Source organism: Alligator mississippiensis, chromosome 12 (genome assembly GCF_030867095.1).
Source record: "Alligator mississippiensis isolate rAllMis1 chromosome 12, rAllMis1, whole genome shotgun sequence".
NCBI classification, from domain to species: Eukaryota; Metazoa; Chordata; order Crocodylia; family Alligatoridae; genus Alligator; species Alligator mississippiensis.
Genome location: NC_081835.1, coordinates 67,427,125 through 67,449,711, shown reverse-complemented (window position 1 = coordinate 67,449,711; position 22,587 = coordinate 67,427,125). Strand labels below are relative to the sequence as shown.

The 22,587-nt window shown below is 41.6% G+C and overlaps 1 protein-coding gene and 1 long non-coding RNA gene across 6 annotated transcripts in view; one reads left to right on the top strand and one right to left on the bottom strand.

Moving 5' to 3' along the window:
• Positions 1–213: 213 nt before the first annotated feature.
• Positions 214–11,834, bottom strand: ZBTB43 (zinc finger and BTB domain containing 43). 3 transcript variants are annotated; one of them, XM_059715766.1, is made up of 3 exons: positions 11,711–11,834; positions 11,194–11,351; positions 214–6,493 (listed from the first exon to the last, which is right to left on the bottom strand). In XM_059715766.1, the coding sequence occupies exon 3, from the start codon at positions 6,469–6,471 to the stop codon at positions 5,077–5,079; it is 1,395 nt and encodes a 464-aa protein (XP_059571749.1). In that variant the 5' UTR covers positions 6,472–6,493; positions 11,194–11,351; positions 11,711–11,834; the 3' UTR covers positions 214–5,076. The 3 variants fall into 3 exon arrangements, with proteins under 3 accessions (XP_059571749.1, XP_059571748.1, XP_059571750.1); XM_059715765.1 differs by having other exon boundaries at positions 11,233–11,351; XM_059715767.1 differs by lacking the exon at positions 11,194–11,351.
• A 187-nt stretch (positions 11,835–12,021) lies between these two features.
• The window catches only part of LOC102571410 (uncharacterized), a 73,360-nt gene continuing 62,794 nt past the window's right edge, over positions 12,022–22,587 (top strand). For 2 of the 3 annotated variants that reach the window (XR_009455970.1, XR_009455968.1), the window contains exons 1-2: positions 12,022–15,337; positions 18,613–18,696. This is a non-coding gene — a long non-coding RNA (uncharacterized LOC102571410). The remainder of the gene's footprint in view (positions 15,338–18,612; positions 18,697–22,587) is intronic. The other variant, XR_009455969.1, reaches the window with a different exon arrangement.

Below are 22,587 nucleotides of genomic sequence, written 5' to 3'. Positions count from 1 at the left end.
AAACAACATTGACAGGCAAACCAAACACTTTGATAAACTCCTATTGCTAGGTTCGCTTCCTTATTTTATTGTTATCCATGATAATAGCGATATGGACTGGCAACTTCTTGAAGTACTAAAGTTTTGTTCAAGTTGTTATTCTTCATGACAAAAGCTGCATATACTATTCTAGAACTACACATGCATTAGTTTTGTACACACAAAAAAGAAAGCTTTTACAAAACTGACAGATAACATTTATTAAAACATGTTATACAAAAAAGGGCATGGGTCTCTTCTATAAGAAGAAAATATTGAACAGTAACATTAAATTAATTAAAACCATGCTGTGCAATTAGGACAGCAATTTTATATAGACAAAACTATCCAACCTTTGCAATACAGGCATAACATCTCACAAAATATCAAGATATGCAACTTTACTATTTTATAAGTAAAAAATTTAGCTCATTGGGGAAGATTCACCTGACTTGCATAAACAGTTACATTTCTGGAAGATGTTCTGGAATCCCACGGAAAACAAAAAATGCAGCAATCAACTGACGCAAGCTTCAAGCAAAATCAGAGTCCGACAGATTCAACACTTAAAAAAAATATACTACTTTGTTTTCCAGCGTCTCCCTTCGGCACTGAGAGCTTAGAGCCTTTGCCTAAAAAAACCCTCATAAACACACGTAACTGAGGAATACAGCAACCTTTCTTTACCGTTTTATGGAACCTTTCAGTTCTGCAAAACAGAGCTGACAAACTAAATGTACTATAGCTTCTTGGGAGTCAAAAAAGGTTACCTTACTGACACCAGCCCAGTCACGTTCTGTTTAGAGGGCTTGAAGGCTCTCCATTATTTCATGCCCAAAAGTACGGGGATGTTAGTGTGGACTTTACAATAAGGACACCAGAATCTGGGAGTCTCTGAGCTCCCCTGTGGACTCTGAAGTGTGGCATTTGCTTATACTCTTGATAAATCAGCTGCTGCAAGTGCACAGGGATGTGAGTAGTTGCCTAAATTCAGCAGCACATCAGAGGGGAGAACTGAGAACAAAGATCTTCCAGTCATGTCTTTCAGAGTCTTATGTGCTCACCTCTGAAACAAGCGACATTCAAAGACAGACTAGAGAACGACTAGCTAGGCTGTACTTCTGTAGAAAGGGACACAGGAGTTACAGTGGACCATAAGGTAGGAGCCAGCTGTGTGCTCTCACTGCAGCAGAGAGCCAACAGCATACTGGCTTGTATTAAGTTGCAAATCAAGGGAAATAATCTTTCCATTGGATTTGGGACTGGTGGGGCCTTACCTGGAGCGGGGCCTGAAACTGGACACAGTACGCTTCAAGAAAGCTGCAGACAGATTAAGAGTCCAGCGGAGAGCAACACAAAGGATGAGGAGTAATGCTCTCAAATTGTAGCAGGGGATACTCAGGTTAGATACTAGAAAACTCTCTCATTATAAAGGTGGTTAAGCATTGGCAAAGGATATCCAGAGAGGTTGTGGAATGCTCTTCAATTTCCAAAAATGAAAAGTTAGACAAATACTTGACTAGGATGGTTTAGTTGGGGATCCCTGAGAAGGGAGTTGGACTAGGTGACTTCCTGAGGCCCTTCGCAGCCTTATTTTTTTAGGCTTCTAAGACAGTTGCTCCCTGCAGTTGTGAAGGCAGGGCTTTTAAATACTAATGTACAGAACAGGAACCCCAGTCAAGGAGAATACGACTACTACATCAAGATTCACAGACCCATGAGGAACAGAAGTTTTGAAATGTGTCACCAGGGCAGCAGGAGACTTACAGAATTGTAGTTAACTTAAATACCATGGTAACGAACATTTCAAATCCAGTGACTGAACAGACGAGAGAAAAATATAATATCTTTATGAGGTGTAAAGAGAGAGAAGTCCTGCCAATGATGACAATACTTCAGGTGTTTATAAAATGCCCACTTTGATAACACCCCTCAGCAAAGAGACAACACTAAAGTACAGGTGGGAAAAATGAACAAATGTCTCTAAAATAAAGCATAAGCAGAAGTGCTTAAAATCGACCTTAATATGAATGTCTCGTTTCACCCAAAACAGCAAGCATCTTTGTTGCTGGAACAAAGCCACTGTACTAATAGTGCTTGCAAACTCTGCAAAAAGCTGTATCCATACTTCTTTATCTTGGTTAGCTTGAGTGGAACAGGTAGAAGTGAGAACTCTGGAGAAAAATCTTCTATGGCAAATACTTCCTTGTACCCAAGCCATTTAATGTGGTTTAAAACCAAAGATCCAAGCGTCAAGTGTTATAAACATTAATGGAATCACATATGTGGGGTTTCAACACAATGTCAAAACGTTAGGTAGGACAGCATTAGACCAATATTAGAAATTTACCATCCATGACAAGTCACTATAAAGGATAAACATTATTTATATGCATCTACTGCACCTGTATAAAACCTTTAAAGTGTCTTTTTTAGTACATTTTATTTTAAAGCTCTATTTCAAAGTTATCTAAACATTATTCCTAGTTGCAGTTAACATTTAAAAGACCCATATAAAAGTCATCTCAGACTGGTAGAAGAAAGGGCTTTGCTGGCAGCACTGTAGGGGATGGGTCTGATGGACCGCTTGACTATGGATTCTCAACCTGGGGATTGTGACCACCCTCTTCTTTATAGAGAGATTGGAGGAAGGTCCCCAAAGTTTTCAGTTGTAACATGGGGGTCCCTGTATGAAAGAGGATGAAAATGACTATGCTAGAACAATCCTGAAATGAGCAGGAGAATCTTTCCCACAGCAGTAAAGAATGGAACGTGCAGAGAAGTCTTCCAGTACACGGGACTGGGAAGGGAGAAGGTAATGGAAAAATTGGGCCAGGGAATGCTGGAACACCGCCCTCTATGCTTTTCTGAACAGACAAGGAAATAACCTGTTACCACTATAAATTTCAAGATTAAAAAGACAGTGTTAACATGGAAACAAACTATTGAGGGAATATATCATTTCTAAGTTTAAAAAACATACTTATAAAGATTTTTAAATACAAAGTGCTTCTATACATTGAGCAAGTTACAGTGTTAGTGAGCAAATCCCTGTTTAGTTACCTTGATTACAAGGGCTACACATGGCCACATGGTTTATTGTAGAGTCCAATTAAGTGCTAGGAACAGGAACTCCTTGGTGCTGGGCCATTTGTATCCATTGCCTGCAATGGAATCTTCATATTTGGGATCATCTATTTTAACAAAATTCCATATGAAAAATATCTGAAGAATTGACAGAGTAAAATTTAAGAGCCTTCAAGACAAAATAATTTTACTTAAAAGTTTATAATTAATATGCCAAAACAGAAGTGACCAGAGATAGTAGCCCGACAAGCAATAAACGCCACCTTGTCCCAGACATCCATCTTCAGGAGACAGTCATAGCTGGTAGCCACTTCAAGCAGGCTAGCAATTGTCCCAAACTGTTATGCTGGAAGTGGGTTGCAAGCACATGGACTCTCACCCATTCTGATCGTGACCCATTTATGCTAAGGAGGCTCCTTCCATCTTATGTCGGGCCGTAAAGTACAAAGTAAAGTTAACTGCTTTTAAGTAGGAGTGCAAAGGCTTTCAATTAGTAAATCCTAATGTCAGCATTACAACTGATGCATCCACTCTCACCTGCAGGGCTGGTAGCATCCCTCAAAACTACAACATTGCTCCACACAAACTGCTAGAGCATGAGTCCAGTGGATAACACATCCTCTTCATGGAGCACAAGCACCGCCTTCTCACTGTCAAGGATCCAGAAGTTGCTCCCAAGCTTGAAACTTTTCTGCAGCCCTATATCCCACTGTACCATTAAAAGGGATCCCAACTGGGCAATTTAAGTGGTCAGCAACAGGCTTCATTTGGAGGGGAAACAACTCTGGCTGCTTGTGGCTCTGGAAATGATCAGAGTCACAGTAGTTCAGTACCAAGAACCTGTACTAAAAACCTGACTGGTCAAACAGTAAAGGATTAAATATTTAAATAGTTTGTCTGTGACTAACAACCACTGACTGAAGCAAGTGTTTAGAAGTTATGAACTAAAACTAGATAGAAATTTTCAAATACATTTTAGTACCAAAAACAAATCTGTTTGTACTGTTCACTGAGTTTGGTACTTGCTGCTGCAGTGATCCATTAAATTCCAAAACAAACTATAGTTTAAACGCTTGAGTGTACTGGATTAATACCAACTTTGCAGGGTTGGTTTGGTTTTTTTGTTACACATTTTGACAGTTGGCCACCCTTGCAACTGCTAGATGTTCTGTTATGATGTAGTAGTTAAAAAGGCAGCCAGACTTGCCACAGCATTAGGCTCTGTTAGGCCAAGACAGTTATAATTTGATTCAGTCTTAAATATATGCACTGTCCAACAAGATATAACCAAGTGCTTTACAAAAATGGATAAAAAGAATTAGGCCCAATACCTAGATAGGACCAGATACTTTACCAAAAATGGGCAGAAAAATTATCCAAATAATAGCTTTCCATCAAATGCTGTGGCACTCTAAAGGCTACTTAAGTTACCTATGTTAAGGGTGTTGGTGGTCTCTGTTCAGTTGCAGGCAGACAAGTTATTCTACAGGTAGAAATCTTACTCGTTTAAGAGCTTTGACTCCTGCAAATAGTTAGGTTTACCAGACTAGCAATCTTGTGGTGGGGTTATTGTTGTCCACTTCTCAATAAGGCCACTCACATGCATACAGTTATACAAAGAAATACATATTTGCAGGATTGGAACCTTTAATAACTCTTTTGGGGATTGGGCCTCACTATGTGTTTGTATGACACTTAATAAAAGAGGATGCCCAACAAGGAAAAAGTTACCACAAGTGGCCTCACTATTTACAGATTACAAGTCGCATGAATTAGCCACCTGAACATCTTTTACATCTAAAGCTTGTAGAGTGGCATCAGTAGATGGACAATAAAATCTGATCTGCTTGAATCAGCAACACCCTTAGAACTTTAAAAAAAACACCCTAAAATGTCACAATAGCAAGTACCAGACAGTATTTGCATAATTAGCTTGTTTTGCGTACTCTACTAAACAACATTTACTATGTTTCAGTTCATCTCAGTAGTATTCTGCTCAACTTTGGTAGCCTGGTATGATTTACTACAAGAAGTGACATGCCGATGAAAACTGTCCCGCCACATAAATCTTTTCCCACAGATGTTACACTCATATGGTTTGATGCCCGTGTGGATTTTCATGTGGCCAACAAGGTGGTGTTTCATTTTGAATTTCTTACCACAGACCCCGCAGCCGTAAGGCCGAAGGCCAAGGTGCATACTCATATGCCGATCCCTCTGGCTCTTGTGTGTAAAGCTTTTACCACACTGACAGGGATACAGTTTGTCAGCATGCGAGAATCCAGAGAGGGAGGTTTCTTCTTTAATTCCTGCAGCCATTTCAACATTTTCACCATACCCTGCTGCTATCATAACATCTGGTCTGTGAACACTTCCATTTCCATCTGCCCTTTCACCTGAAAATTCTTCCATAGAAGAGCCATAGAAATCAACTTGCTCATCATAGTTACCCTCATCACCCTGTTCATCAAATTCTGGTTCTATCTTTTTGTCGCTGATGTGAAAGTCTTCGACACCTGAAGACTGGATAGGATGCTCTGGCTGAATGGCATTCATGGACTCGGAGACTTGGTGCTCATCATAAGGATTATCTGCACCTTCACAGTCCTGTTCAAATCTTTCCGGTTTCACATGGATCCAACGTTTGTGTGACATGATGCTGGGTTTGCTGTAGAGAGGTCTTGTATACTGATATTCTGCACTGTCGCTAGCTCCCTCTTCGCCATCCTGACTTGTCATTCCTGTGCTTAGTCTGTCATGTTCCGTCGAAGAGTTACTGGGAAGATACTCATGTTCTGTTACTTGAGATGACAACTCGTCTTTCGAGCTTTCTTCTTCATTTTCACCATCCCTTAGCTCTTGCCCTTTGTGGAAGTCAGGCTGTCCGCCAGAACCCAGCTCAAAAGTTTCAACAAGGCCATTATAACTGCTGCTGCTTGGGGACTGATGATCACTGCCATGATTCATCTTCTGACAAAGCACTGTTGGGTTCCCTTCTAGCACTTCTGTACATTTGTCTACTACATGCCACATCTGAAGAAAGCTTGCTGCTGTCAAATAGCTGACAATTTCTGGGGCAGGCATGACCAGGCGACCCGTGTACGTAGAAAGAAGAATATTCTCAAATACCCTTGGATTCATCACATCAGGCAGGACTATTCGTCTGCTATTTTTCAGGAGCACTTGGTCGCAGAAGTATGGGGAGCTGGCTGCGAGGACAGCTTTATGGGCTCTAAAGAGATGGCCCTGAACTACAATGGAAACATCACATAACTGTCCTTGCTGGCGCTGCTGGTTCAGCTTCTGTAAAATGGTGCTAGAGAAGTCAGGAAATTCCACTCTAAAAGAACTTGACCCAGACTCCATTTCATTACAAGTTAGTGCTGTGCTGCAAGAGAGGAAAAAGATCACCAGTTTCAAGACAACATCATCAGAAATTCTGGTTAGTTATGTTTGCTTGGGCCGCTTTCTGAGGTTCAAGTCTCTCCTTAAAGGAGGGACACTTTAATTAGGCCAAGATGTTTGGATCAGCAGGTGTACAGAACAGAAAATAAAGCTTTTACAATTTTAATTTGTTTTCTTTATTCTTGTTTTTTTGTTTTCTACAGAAAGCAAGTTATTATCCCACCACTTCCTATTGCACCTTACCCAACCACAAAAACAATCTGTGCACACGTACAAGCTAGAGTGGTACCAGCAATTACTCTACCCAGATACAACGATCATTCGTGCATGTCCTTAAGTGGGCCGAAAGGTAAACGAGTAACCATCTAGCCAAATTACAGAAATAGAATGACTTGTGTTAATACAAGTGCTGGGGCGCTCTAGAAAAGTGGCAGAAATAAACTCAGTTTACCAACTGCCAGCCAGCCAAATCTCAACCCCTGCCCTTGAAAGCATAGCAATGCTTTAAAACTGCTTCACAGTTCAATACACTGCAAGAAAATGATTAGCAGAATTGTAATTAAAGCGGAGTTTGTGACTTCCATATTTTTGCAACGAGAGAGAGAGAGAGAGAGAGGGAGAGCGAGGGAGAGCGAGAGAGACAAAAGTAGATGCTGCAGAGCTGTGAAACAGTAAGAACACTGAAGTAACATTAAAATTTATTACAATCCCCCTCAATTTAACACCTTTTAAATTCAGTGTTTTTCTTGTTTAAACTGGAAACAAACCTGAACTCCTTAGAAATTTTCTCAGTGTAACAATGCAACAAAAGTTAAACCCAAGAGCTCAACAAAGAGCTTGATTAATATATTAAGGATTTTAAACTATCCAGCTGTTTAGTTACAGAGGGAAGAGAAATATCCGGATTTAAAAAGTTACACAGTAAAGAAACAGTCTTTTAACTTAATGTTTTAAAAGATAATAAATTATAACTAACAGCCCAACAAAATATAAAGTTACTAATCCTTAACATAAAAAAAACCCTTATTAGGAATTCAAGCACAACTATAGAAAGACCCATTTTAACTGCATAGGTAAATTTGTAGATTATCTAACTAAAATGTTTTAGCACAAGCTTGCACCTGGTCCAAAGCAGAGAAATGCTACTTTAAGTTTTTAGAATGCTCTTCCCCATGAATGACATGAAAGGAAAAGACTTTTTTTATGAAAGGAAGAAACTGTTAAACAGTTATAGGTGCCAACAGGAATAACACTTTTCAATGACTAATATCGGAGGAGCCTCCCATCCCATCCCATCCCCTCCCCTCCCCTCACCCCAAAACAAAAATTATCTTGGGTCTTGTATAAAGGCTTGTCTAAATCTTATTGAAGATTGGAAGTAAAATTCTGGAAAAAGAAAACCCATTAATTCAGACTGAGATAAAAATGCAACTGATTTATCAGGTGGTTCTTCCTACATAATTGTTTAAAAATATACGTGTGTGCAACACACAGCATTTGAGACAGCCAAAAACCCAGTAGTTTGAAGTTGAATTGAAGCAGAACTAAAATAGCGTCTGGGCTCCGTGGGTGACGCATTCAACAAGTCTAAAAAAAATATGTATGTAATCCATGAATATACTTTTCAGAGTGTGAGTTTGGAAGTGACAAGTTACTTGAAAATGACAGTGTTTCTTCCTGGAGAATTTTATGTACGCTCAATTTCACAAGTACCACAATATCAAACAGAAAAAACTGAAAGTAGCAGCACCACCATTTACATACTTATACATTGTTATTGGGGGCTTAAGAAGCAATGTAATTAGCAGTTCATAATCATGCAATCAGTTTCTGGTATTTTGGAGGGAGAGATGAAGTTTGCCTTTTAAATGAAAGTTCTTCCAGTTCCTCCACCCAAGGTTTAAGAAGTAGGGAAGGAAGACAAGGCAGATTGTGTCAAAATATTTCAGAAGGAAATTGTAAAAGAGATTACCCCACTGTCACATACCCAGCTAGAGGTGGAGAATGCTTCCACATAAGGAAACACATGGGAGCTAGAAAATTAGTAACAGGACTGCAAATCTTTAGGATTTACAGGAAATCCACCCCAGAAGTCCTCGCAAACGTTGAAATGAGAACCTTTTACAAGACTATGCCCACTTTAGTTTCATTTCAAAGTGTCTAAATCAGCCTTACTTTTCATAATACTACTCTATTATGCAGAGCTATACAAAATATAAATTGCCGGGGGGGGGGGGGGGGAGGAGGAGGAGGAGGAGAGTGCATCATAATTTAGGTTGCAAACACCACGGTAATAAATTGAACACATTTTTCTCTTTCCTGAAAATTAATACAAGGTTTACAAAGGGTAGTTTCTCATGCAACCCCAGATACATCGCTTAAACCTGCCATTAAGGGATGGCTTTATAGCTTAAAAAAAAAAATCAGTCTGGCACTGTGTGACCATGGTCAGATGTACCATTTCACAGGTGGACCATTTCACAGGTGGAAACCCTAATACCCTATTTCACAGGCTATTGTCAGGCTTAATAAATGTTTTATTAAAGACAGTTTAATAAGATTTAAGATGCTAGGTAAAAGTCATTTTTAGTGGAAATTCTTAGGCCTAAAGTGGCCTAATAAGGCACCACTTTAATACATCAGACTAGTATCTGCCTTCTGGTTAAGCAATTTGCCAACTGCACTCACAAAAATCCAAAAGAGACCAGTCCCCTATGAACTGCTTGATCCAATAGAGAACGCCAGAGTAAGATGTCCATTTGTACAGTGTGTGATATTTTCAAAATGCAGTCCTATAAATATCTGGAATCTCTATATTAAGAATTAAAAAGCAACATCATTACATTTCCTCCTTTGCAGAAAATGACTGATCAATTTTAGCCCATCATGATGGAAAATTATGCTCAATTTGCATTCTAGCCAATCTGAAGTATGAGCCAATCAAAGTGCTGAGTGGCTGACTTCCTGAATTACCACCATATATATTAATAGACAGTATCACATTTTAAAAGATCCCTTATTAGAAGGGAGGTTATTTCTGAAGCCCTCCCATGAAGTCAAACTGGCTTACACATTTCTAAAGACAGCCCTACTATGAATTAGGAACCAGGCAATTAGAATGACAGCACCTTTAACCCCAGCTAGTTTCATTCACCTTCTTTCAGCCTTGCTCACTTTTTACAAACTGTTCCTCCTTTACATGAACACAACAACCCATTTCAGAAAGAGCCTCCCTTTCTTTAGGCCTTTTCTCAGACAGCACCATCCCAGGTAAAAGAAACCCAGCCCCACTGCAAGAATTTCAGCTTGCAAATACAGCACACTCCCTCTAAGCACACAGCTTTGGTACGAAAAAGGTTGTGCACTTACCCTGAGCATGCACTTAAAGCAAACAAACCTCACTGAGTACACAGCATTTGCAGCACTTGAGACTTAACCAGCGTTGCTAATAGCACTGTAGTATTAGCAGAAAAACTGACTAGCATTTGTCCTCTTTAAAGCTTCTAATAAGCAGCTTAGCGGATGCTACTAGAAAACTCAGAAATGAAGGGAGAGCGGTCCTGAAGCTGACTAGGAACCAGGGAACCGACTACCTCCCTTCATCTGCAAGGCTTCCAAGAGCAGCCTCTGTGACGGCTCCTTTCTCTCCACTGTATCAGGTGTAGTTGAAATGAGAACAATTACAGTCATATTCAGCATGCACTACCTTGAATATAATTAAGTTAAAGCAGACGGTAGAGCTGAAATATGCTGCCTACTTGACCAACATACACAACTGATATCTGTTTATGGTTCTTGTCACATACAACAATAAGCAAAACATTAGGACTGGCATTGCTACACAGCTAAACAAATTAAGTACTTACATCAATGATTCTCAACCTTTTTAGACTCAAGACACCCCTGGAGACACTCCTCCAGAACTTGTGTGAATTGAGTGGCACCCTGTTTTAAAATACGCCTTTATTACAGTGCTTACTTTCTTGCAAAGGGGCCTGGCAGGGGCAGGCCTGAACCTGCACTTATTCCCTCGCACCTGCTTATCTCAGCACAACTCAAAGCACCCTTCAAAAGATCTCGCATCACCCTGGTTGAGAATCACCGACTCGCAGCGTACGCTAAGTACGTATGTATGCACGCAAGCTATGCAGCCTACGACAGCTGGTCCCGCAAAGCGAGCTGCATGGATGCAGAAACAGTGCAGTCACGTGTAAATTATTCTTGGCATTGCTGAATCATGCAACAAGAACACACAAGGGCAGCTCGTCACTAATACTATAATGGACAATTATGTTAATGCGCAAGCTCAATGCGTAAGTCATGACGTTTTTGTATCTCTTCTTACACTAGGAGGAAGTTGTTAATTCTTCGCCAAACATTCCCATATTTTGGAATAACTTCCCATGCAACCATTTGCTGGCAATCACTTTTTTTTCCTTTCTAGTAGTGCTACGCTAATTGCAGTTAAGTGCACTGAAATAACATTTGGCTTGAACTACCACCTCTCCACAGCGTACAACTGAAACTCGAGGAGACACCACGCTAAATCCACATATTTCCTGTGGCATAATATTTCTAGGCAGGATTACTGGTTTCTTTTATGTGGGCAACTGACATGAAAGACAAGCGCTTTACACGAGCGGGGCAGCGAGCCCCGCACGTGCTGTCCAAGCCCTTCTTCACCTGCGTTACCAGAAGCCCAGATGTGGAAGGGGAGATGACCTGTGAACCGTGGCTGGACGCGCGCTGCTCGCGGGCTGTTCTGTCGGCATGTTCCCGGCGGGTCGGGCGCAGCGGGCGACGCCGTCCTTCCGATGCATGCGCGGCTCCCTTCACGGCCTCTGCCAACCACATCCAAAGACAAAAGCCATTCGCTTGCCAGACGCGGGTGGCGCGAGGGCAGCTTCAAGCCAGCGTTTCCCCCCCCCCCCCGCTCCCGCTGCCCGCCGGCTTGGCCGCGCTGCCGGACACGGGCACCCCGGCACGGCCACCTCCCGCCCGGACATGGCACCCGCCTGAGGGAGGCCCGGGCGAGGCGGGCCCGCGGCGGCTTCAGGCTCCCGGCTCGGGCTGGGCGACGCAGGGCCCGGCCCGGGGGAAGAGGCCAAGGCCCAGCCCGCTAACCGCCGCACTGTCCCCGGCGCTCCCCGCCGCCACGGGCCTCGGCCTCAGCCACGGCAAGCCGCGGTCCGGCGCTCACCTGCGCGGGTCTCACATCGCGGGCGCGGGGTCCGCAGACGCTTCCGCTCCCGCCGCCACTCGCCGACCCCGTCCGGCAGCACCAAGCTCTTCCGCTTCCGGGTCACGTGGCATCAGCGCTCCGCTTCCGGGCGCAGGGCGCAGGCGCGGACCCGGCCTGCCTGACGTTACGGGGGGCGGGGCGGGACGGGGCGGAGTCGAGCCGAGCCGAGCGCGTGCTCCGCGAACGCTCGAAGGCGGCGGGGCGGGGCGGGGCGGGGCGGGGCGGGGCGCCCGCGGGGGAGGGGCGGGGCTGCGGGACCAACCGTCTCCTCGCCCCTCAGGCGAGCCCCGCACCTGCGCGGGATCAGGCGCGGGGCGCAAGGGGCTGCGGTACCCGCGTGGAGCGAGCGCCGTGCGGCAGCGCCTTCTTAAAAGCTGCTTTAAAAGTGGCTCCATGGAGCAGATCCCGCTGGGTGCGTGTTCGCTTCTGCAGCAGTAGGGTGAATAATCCGGCCTCCCTCGCCTCAGGAAAGGCATTTGTTTCCGTATTGCTTGTACGGTCCTGAGCGCACGGGCTCGTTGTGGGTGCGGTGGAGGGGGAGGTGTGCGGGCTCCGCCGCTCCCAGGAGCAGCAGGCCTCTCCTGACCTGGCGGCTGTCCCTAGAGCCTCGTGAAGGGAGCGAGGTCGTCGTGTGTCAAAGCCTAGTCCCCGCCGTCCTGACCGTGTGCGCCGCTGGCCCGGAGAAGGCCTTGCCGGCCAGGCTTGCTGGCAGTGGCTGTCCCCTCCAGGCTGCGGCGCTGCCGGGGAGCCGTCCGTCGCAGAAAGAAATCCTCCTGGGGGCAATTGTGGAATAACTTGGTTGCAAAGAAAGTTTCCTCCTTCTACCGCCCCTGTCGTGGTTTGCTAACGCCTTGAAGCAGGGAGGTGTCGACCCGTTTGGGCTGTGTTTTAATACTTGCCTATTATAACTATTAAACTGTTTTCTGTAGACTTTCAAGCACGTTAAGGAGGAAATAGCTTCACAAATGTCTCTTCCCTGCACTATTAAATAAAAGGTGGTTACATTTTTCAGACCGGTTGCTGAAACGGAGACTCTCCGCTGATTTCCTGACAGCCGAGAGCCATTCCCTTTGGTCTCTGCTCCGGAAGTAGAGTCCAAGGTGAACGCGCAGTCCAGAAACACCCTGCTAATAAGACCGCGTTATAGGTTTCCGAACCAGTGAGTGGTGGCATATTCGGTGGGGTCTCATTTACATATTGGCGAGGGAGAAATGCTTGTTTGGCCAGACCTTAATTGCTCGTTATACATGAAACATCTTGAAAAATTTCAGGCTTCATCCTACTTTCATTAAACTGTTTCATTTTTCTTTGTCAGCATGTGATTTGGAGCAGGTTTATCGTTTTAGGATTCTTTTTAGATCTAGAAAGACCAACCCAGCAGAGTTAAGGAAACAGACGGTTAACAGGCTGGTCCGAAGGCACTGGTCTGTGTCTCTGCGGGCCATGGGAAGGGAGCAGGTGAAACTGCGCAGTGGGCACCAGCTGTGTCTGTCTTGGAGCCGTGGAGATGCAGTTGTCCTGCTCATTCAGGATTGCCTGGTGGACTCTACCAGGTGTCCCTTACTCTCTCTCAAGACCAGGGCTGCTATTCACTTCAGCTGCCTTTTCAGTGAAAGGAGGCATGAAGAAGAGAAAAGCACATGTATGTCAGGAGGTGGGGTACAAGAAAAGTGTAGGAGTTGAGACAAAGCAGGAAGAGTAATGATTTGTTTTATGTTTCTTAGCTTGGCAAATATCTCCTGGGCATGATGTGTCAGCAGTTCTGCAAGTCAGTTTGCCAGCCTTGGAGGAATGGGGGATGTGTGTGTGTCGCTTGTTTGCTGGGGCCCTTAGAAACCAGTACTACATTGCTGGGTTCTCCCAAGCCGGCATCTTTGTGGTCAGTCATAGCCTTTGTAAGAAGAGATTATTGCCTGTGCATTAGTGAGAGTGGGAAATCAAGGTTGGAGCTAATAGTTTCTGACTGTAGTAAGTTGTCATTTGGGCACTACACAGGAAAAAGGATGGAGCTAGTGAAAATCCTGTTATACCTCTGGCCAATCTACCAGTAACTTTTGTCAAGGAGTGCCCTTGTTAAGTCTTAGTGGGTGATAGAGAGCTGCTACTTGTGCTGCTATTATAAATAACAGGATAGAGGAGGACAAAATTCTCAGATGCATGCTGGACAGAAAAGATCTAATTTAAACTTTTAATTTGGCTATAGCTGGGCAGATTTTTTGACGGCAGTTTAAATGCATAGATGCAGTTTCACATATAGTCTTTCATAACACTAAGCATCTGGGGGCCTGGTGGAAGAGGCTTCTTTGGCAGTGTCATATAAAATAAGGGCTTGGTGATGGGAGAAGTAAAGTGGCCAGAGTAACTGCTATCCCTCAACAATACTGATCATTTTGTCTGAGAGAACCTAGCTAAGAGATGTTCAAACTATGTGGTCTGAAGAGAAAGGTGGATCTAACAGAGAAGACAGCAGTTAATTTCTACCAGCTGTTATCATTGTGGACTGAAATTTAAATGGTATTTTAACCCCCCCCCCCCAATATATATATCACATGATTTCTCATAGTACACACCGTTTTAACTATTTAAAACCATTTGGGTTCTGAAGAAAATTCCCTGTGATGAAGGGATCAGGAGGCTCTGGTCCTGTAGTTAATTTCTCTACATTTATGATTCAAAAACTGAATTTAATACAAAATTAAACACAGAAAAGTTTGGAGATAGTGAGCAGCTTATTGACATTGAACCAACTTTTATATTAAGCAACATGTTTAATAGCCAAGACAGTTATCAAAATTGCTTCACCTTAACTCTTAGTTTTTCAGTTCCAGCTTCATTTGGGAGTTATGGTTTTCCTTTGCAGTAGTTCACTGGGAAATTTCCTATGTTTTCCCTACTTTTATTTCTCTGAAACTGCCAGCAGTGTTGTATGCAATGTCAACAAAGAGACACTAGAGAGCAATAGTAGATGCTGGCTTGGGAATTAACTGTGCTGTCTCAACAGTATTGCACAGGTCTGCTTGCTTGGTGATGAAGAGAGTGAGTAAAGGGCATGTGCCTAGACCTACTACGTGACAATGAAACGTTGCCTTGAGACTACTGGTTTGGTTGTATGGCAAGCACATACAAGAACTTCCACAAAATACGATGGGATTCCACAGGAACAATTTATAGGCTGAAAATAGATCAAAGACTTACTTTGAACTGTCCAAACAAGCCTGTGGCATTTATGATGGTGTTTTCATGCTGGCACATTAAGCTAGTTCATAACTGTTAGTTTAGTTAGATTGTATCTTGACTGTAGAGGACTGACTATTCCAATAAGGAATTAAACCTTCAAAACAAAAAGTCATTAATTTATTTTCAGACACTGTCTTAAATGAGAGAGGTTGCTGTTTGGTTAGCTTTCTGAGAGACTTTAACCTAATCTTTCTTGCCTTTTAGACTACATAAAACAAGTCCTATGAATAGAGACTAGTTTCTTGCTACAGTGTACTTGGGAATGCAGCCCTAAAATAGTTTGCTGCTGCTTTACCTGTGTAAAGCCCCTGATTTAAACAAGATGAGGGCCATTGCTGTTGGTGAAAGGTAAGTTGGGAGGGTTTTAATGATGTTTGATACAAATAAAATATCACATTCATTTAGACTTTACACTTTCTAAATGCAATGCATCTCTGTAAGTTAAAGAGTTACCAGTCTTGGAGAATTTGTAGAGGAGGTGCACCACGAACAATGGCTGAATAATTTTCCAACATTGCATTGTCAAGATGCTCTGACCCCTTGGAGGTGAGAAGAGATTCTGGTTTCAACTACACTTTCAGTCCTTGGCTTCATTCCTTCAAGGATACTAAATAGTGGCTATCAGAATAGTGGATTTATTTTTATGGCAAATCGAGATCTCTATCATGGTAAACTCCTAACTGGCAGACTGGGCTTCAGCTAGTAACCTACAGGTAGAAAGATTGAAAATTTAGGTTTGTTGACCTCTTTGTTAAAGCAATTTTACAGGTTTTATTTCCAGAAGCTTTTAATGGGGTTGTCCAGAGAGAAAGAGACCTTTTGTGCTTGCTCGCTGTTTGTATTTAATCACATGTTTTGGCATTTTGAGGAAATCACTGATTTGGGGGCAGATACAAAATTTTAATACTGTACAGAAGCTTTTGGGTCCCCCTTGCCCCCAGCCCAAAAGATCCCATGTTTCTAACTGTACCTCATTTTAAGTGTATAGCACTGACGTGGTACCAGTGACGCTGCAGATGTTTTCTGTGCTAGGAGAAGAAAGACCTCTCTAGTCAACTGCACACTGCAAGAAAAGCTTGAGTTAATGGTTGGCATTTCAGCAGATCTAGGCAGTTGTCAAACTGGTTCTTTTGGACCAAGAGGGAAAACATTCTAAAGGCAAGGGCCCCTTCCTGAGTGTGCCACGCTTGAAACTAAGCTGAAGCCATATGAAATACTTAACAACATTGTCTGAAGGTCTCAGGGTGAAATGGGCACCGAGGTTACTTTGACTGGGAGGTCAGGGAAGGTGTTGATACAACTGAAATAGTTGTCTGTCTTTTGTAAAACAGTAGATGGTGCTGAAAGCTAGGGCAACTTCTTTCCTAACCTAGTCCATGCTCTGTCACTAATAGGGTCTCATAACTTCACCACAACTATCTACTACAGCTCCTGGTCATTTTAGGAAGTCTGTTATTTAATGAATAAGTAATAATTGTATAACAACCAGAAAACATCTATGTGCATTTTAGTGAAAAAGCAATTTATTTTAATTTTATCTTTATTTTGTTATCTAGATTTACTGAGCTTCTCATTGATAAGAACCATAATATGTTGTTAAGTTTAATGTGTTTTTATAAAAATACACACTTCGGCATTCTAATATGAAGTCTGGAAACTTTTTTTTTTCTAGAAGAGGCACTTTATTTGTGAACAAGGGAGCCATGAAACCTTTTAGAATAACAATTTGACCTTTTTATAAGTCCTGTGTAAAATATGAAATAACAGCTTTAATTACAAAACTTGGACCTAGTCCTACTTGTTTAATATTTAATGTATCTTAAATATTTGCATTTCGAATACTTTTGCTTAAAAACTGAAGTTTGCTTCCTTCCAACTGCTAACTAGCCCAAGAACTATGCTTTTCCAAGCAAAACTCTGGATACATGAATTTGTGATGGCCAAAGATGACCTGCTTTTAGTGTTGCTTCTGACTGTATTGCCAGCATTAATCGCCATGTGTGGCATTTTGTCTAAACTACTGCATTGTTGATATGGTCAATGTGTCCAACTTATATAGGACAATACATAATGAACCTCCAAAATTTCAAGTTAGTCTTGGGCAGATCTGTCCTGACTTTGGCTGCTCTGGAAAGGAGGCTGAAAACACTGCAATATCAGGATTTTTGTTTTATTTTCTGCTAGTTCCTGATTTTGGCTGAGTTAAAAATACTGGGAGGGAGAATCTTTTTAAGACTTCACAAAAGGTTTAGTTTTCATCTGAAGCAAAAATTTAGATCTGTTCTTATTTTATCTGGACAATTCATGAACCTCTAGTGACTTGAGTTTTTCACTACTGTACCATAACAAATGTAAAAGGAAAGATAGGTCCCCATGTACCAAGGTTTAGGTTGCGGTGGAAGCATGGTGTTCTATCTACTGCAAAAATTGAAAATAGAATAGCAAAATATTTTAGAATAAATTGTTTAGGCTAGAGCTAGAATGTACATACATATTAGCCATTGCAGTGTGCTTTGCCTGCCTTGTCCCTGGTGTAAGGGAGCGTGTGAAGTTTGGATTTAATTAAGATCTAGCTTATGGGGAGGGAACTTAAATTACAGCAGAAAAATGGGTATTAGTTTAGCTTATTTTAGTGTTTATAGAGATTACATCTCAGACGCTGAGGGTTTTCTCCTCCTAAAAAGTGAGCTGGGCAGTGTATTTAATTTGCAGTGTCACCAATTCACTGATGACTTCACTGAGGAATAAGAAGCAGCTGGGAAAGGATTACATTAACATTTGATTGACAGTTATACATGGGTATCTTTAATAATTAGGAAGTCTGCAGAAATTATGAATGACCAGAAAGTAAACATTTGTGTATAATTTGTAAGGTTTCAAAGTCCCTCGGCTTCATAAATGCTAATTTTGTATAGTTACAAGGAAGTATCAAAATATGTTTTTTCCATGAACTAATGTTAGGTGCATCTATGTTCGCATTAGCATGTTGTGATATATACTTGTTTATTAACTTCAGAAAGGCGGAGGGGGGGAACATTTTGTTTGTCAGGGGGCTTGTGTTTGTGCAGCCTTTCTTATGAAGAGTCATCAAACCCTTACAGAAACTCCAGTTCCCAGATAAGAATAAGCTCAAATAATAATTCATCCAAGATCTTCATCTCATCATATGACAACATGTAATTATTTGAAGCTATAATTTGTAGGCGCTTATCAAATGGTTTAATTTTATATCATTACCCCCTGAATAAAGCATTTTCAAGTTAACTTCAAGAGTCAGGTGTGGTGTTCTTGGCTCGTGAGATTTACTATGTTGTATTTACAAAATCTAACAATATCAGCCAGTTTTTCTGAAGAGTCATCTTTGTTTCATGGTTTCTGTCGGTGTTCTTGTAGGTTTCTTGCCTGTATGAGACAAAAGGCTCTAAATAGTTGCTTCTGAAAGTCATATTGATGCTCAGATTGCTTTTATTGTTTCCTTTTCTCATTAGTGTTACTTTCTATTTTATATAATGCTAAGCATTGTTTTATTTTGAAGTAAATCAGCAGATTCTGAATTTTTTATGTTTCATCTTAGAATTTTTAACCCAAATTTGAATAATCCTTTTTCTGAATTCTTCCCAAAGGTTTCTTTAGCCAGCTCAAAACTCTTCAGTGAGATGCAAGTTACAGCCTGCAGAAATATTGCGTATGCGCAAAGCGTATGTCAGGTATGTTGATTCTATGTCCTTATTTCATCCACCATGAGGAACATGGGTGTCCTTTACATTCTCAGAACTGGAGCACAGAAAACCCTAGGTTAGTGAAATGGGCATTGAGTTGAAATGGGCATTGAAATGGGCAGAGTGCGAAAAAAGGGAGCCAGGGGCCAAAGGCACTAACCCTGCTCTGAGAGGGGAGTTCCTGTGCCCTATGTCACTAGCACTCTTTTGGAAACCCCATCTGTTGTTGCTATAAACCCCTAAACAAATCAGGGGGAGAAGAGGCTCTTTAACATGGGTGAGAAAGTAAAACCTGTCATAAGGGCACACTAAGACTAAGAGAATGGAGAAGGCAGCCAGCTCCAGAGGGCCAGGGCAATACTTCAAGCAAGACTCCTCACCCACCTCAACGAGTATTATGCAGGCATGTAATTTGGTCCATGGAGTCTTTGCGTAATATCTTAAATTTCCAGATTGCAAGTCACCATCCTTCAAAAATAAACATTTTATTACAGTACAGAATTATTTAGCACAGCATTTTCTAGAGATATTCGATACCCAGAATGCATAACAGAATTAAATATTACAGTTACAGAGAAAATGGCAAATAGTTTCACAAGGAAAGAGAAATGGAAATGTGCGTGAGAGAGAAGAGGTGTTTTCAGATGAACAGAGGGGTGCAGGCTGGCCATTTAATGCAGCAGCTGTTGTAGAGAAGTCTCTTGCACTCAGCAGCTGTAAACTATGGAGGCAGAGAGGAAGATCAGCATTAGATGCATAGGAAGAGAAGAAAAAGGACTAGTGAGACAAGGTGTAAGGGATCTTGGAACAAGTCCATAGAGGCTTTTTAGAAATGAGGTCAGTGTCGAATTGGGTCAGAAATGAAAATGGTGGAGGTTGAGTTGGAGGTGGTTGCACTTCTTTGTATGTAAGATAAAGTGGGCAGCAGCATTATTTATACTTCTGAATCCAGAGAGAGGTGAATTGCTGCTCCAATCAAATTTCTTTTAATATATTAGCACTTTTTTACTTTTAAATGTCAGACTGTTCCATGATTTAGAGGCAAGAACCATGCAGATAAAAGCAAACTGCCAAAATGACCAGGGAAGTCGAGTATCTTTGCTTTTGATCATTAAATTGATTTTTCTATATTCCTCTCCTTGCTCTATCCCTCTGAGAACAGTAGATTGAGAGCATTACGACTTTTTCATTTTGTTTTGACACTGTGCCTTTAAAATTTCATGCTCACACAAGAGAACTTGTCAAAATGACGGATAAAAGTTGACATTAATCTCCACAGCGTCACTTTTGTGACTGGCTGCGCTTGATTTCCCAATACCCTATAGGATCATCATAGACAATACAGAGCACATTTCAAGTGAATTTGGTTACCTTTTCAGGGTGCTACTGAATCAGTTTTCTCTACGATATTGTTTCATTTGCTGTAAATTAAGTCAAAACTTGCTGGAAAAAATGTTTCTCGGTTGTTTGTACTTTGACTATAAAATTGTTGCAGTCAGACGTTGTACAGTAGAAATGTGTTTGGGTCAAAGTTGACTCTCGGCACTATTTAAAAAAATCCAGCAACAACTTGGAGCTGTGCTTTCAGTTAGGGACATATCTCTTTGTGCCAGAGCAGCTGAGTTTTCCCCTGCTCTGGGGAAGACTGATGTTTCTCAAAAGTTCAGTGAAAGGAAGGTAGTCCAGTCCTCAGGGAAGGTCTGCATTTTAGACCCCCACAGATATCCTTGGGCAAATTAGTCTTAGTTTCCATCTGTAAAACTGGGGTAATGATACTTTCTTAAATTATGGGGGTGTCATGAGGGTAAATGGATTACAGAGTGTGAGGCACTTATGATGTTTGGGGCCGGGAGGGGAGTTGTGCATTCTGTGGATACCAAAGACAGATGGGCAGATAGATGCCTAACTGGCGTACGGTTGCATAAAACCCTCCAGGGTTTAGCCTAGGTTGCTGTACTGTACACCAGACCCAGTGCAGACAATCTGACAAAGAGTTTCATGGAATAATAGTGTCACAGAAATGCAGAAGGGGGGAGGGGGGATTTCAAGAGATTATCTAGTCAAAGCTCTTGCTCTGAAGTGAATTCAGGTATATCTAGATCTATTCCTGACTTGTTTCTAAGAGTCCTCCAGTGACGGGGATTACAGTCTCCCTAGGTAACCTGCCCCAAAGCTTAACTGCCTTGTATTCCTTCATTTACCCATTAATCTGCCATACCTCTGTGGCCCCTGTCACACATTCGTTTAGCTGCTCAGTTGGGATAGAAAACACTTTATCCCCGAGACCAAAAATTGCCTTGCAATTAATGTCTCTCTATACCATTGGAGGACTTATGATTTCTACAGTACAACTCCAGCAGTTGTTTGTCTCTAAAATATCTCTGTGGTTTCTTAAATCAAATAAAGATTGTTCATCAAGAAATAATTTTGTGCTTTAAATGTATTTATTTACTACAGTATTCTTGTGTTAATGCACAAGAATTCCCTATCTTCCAATCCTGTGGGAGTCATTTGGTATTTTTCATATACATTTTTTATGCTTTCAGTTTTTATCCATTTTGTTGATAAATGCCTTGTAAGCCTGAATAACAACTAACTTGCATTACATGCATTTATCATTAGGTCTTTCATTCTGTTAGTTAATTGTAATGTGAAAAAATGACCTAAAGCTATATTTTAGGTATTCTGTGAAGAAGAGAACTAACACTGCTCTTCCTCACAGGGTACTTTAACAGTTAAATTGAAATTATTATTAAAAAGAAAAAAGTAGCTACAGTACTATGAAACTTGACCTTCTATTTCCTATTTATCTGCCATGTAGTGCATTATTGACTATCAGCCCTTTTTGCACAAGAACTGTTTTGCTTTGTATTGAATAATATTAGGCATCCCAATGGCACTCAAGAAATTCCTATTTAATAATGATTGTCTCTTAATTTGTACATGTATGAACTTAGAGCAGGACTACCCAAGTAGCACATGTGGAAAGTGACACACATGAGGATTTGAACTAGGTTATTCAGTGAGCTGTCTTCATGTTTTAGGCTCCTATATTCTAGAGCAATTGATTTCCAAGCTTTAACACCTGATACGTCATGCTTGAGCTATGTCGTATATTTAGCTGCACATTTTGAGCATATCGTAAGCAGCCAGTTTGAAAAGTAATCAGATCTTTAAAACCATGTTGGTTACTCCTGGAGTTTGTTACTTGTGCACTGTAGCTTAAAATTTACCATAATTTTGCGAGAAGTTTTGTTTCCTGTGCTATTGCCTTCCTTTTGCATTGTCACAAACCTGAAGTTGTATATGTGATATCTTGAACAAAATCAAAACAGTTGTCAGATTAAAATATACAATGTATGAAATAGAAACACACAGAGGGAGTTTGGGATGCAGTCTTTTATGATTAGCAAATGGGGTGATCAATTTATATTAATAGAATTTAAAACCATCAGGGATCATAGATCATTTAGTAGTCCCTTCTGTGACATAACCCTAAATTTCATCCACGCTCGGCTCATATTGTGTCTCCAGCTTGTGTTTTGCTAAAGCATATCTTCCAAATATACGTTTAGGCTGAATTTGAAAACACTGAAGTGCAGAATCCAGCACTTTGCTGTAGTCGTCAAGAAAGAATAGTTAATTTGCTCTGGGTCAGGGAGGCCTGGAGCCCGAGTGTCCCTTTCCCTGGGCATGTGCCGTAATCCAACCAGTAGCTTATTGGGCTGAAAGGTGGGAAGAACTCTCCCCTTCTGCCACTTCCCCTCCAGGGTGAAATTGAATGCAAAACTGCATAGATGAGAGAGGCTGCAGTGATGTAGCTGAGCACCTACCATCTAGGCATGTAAAGTGAAATGTGGTTTAGCACAGTGTCAGGTG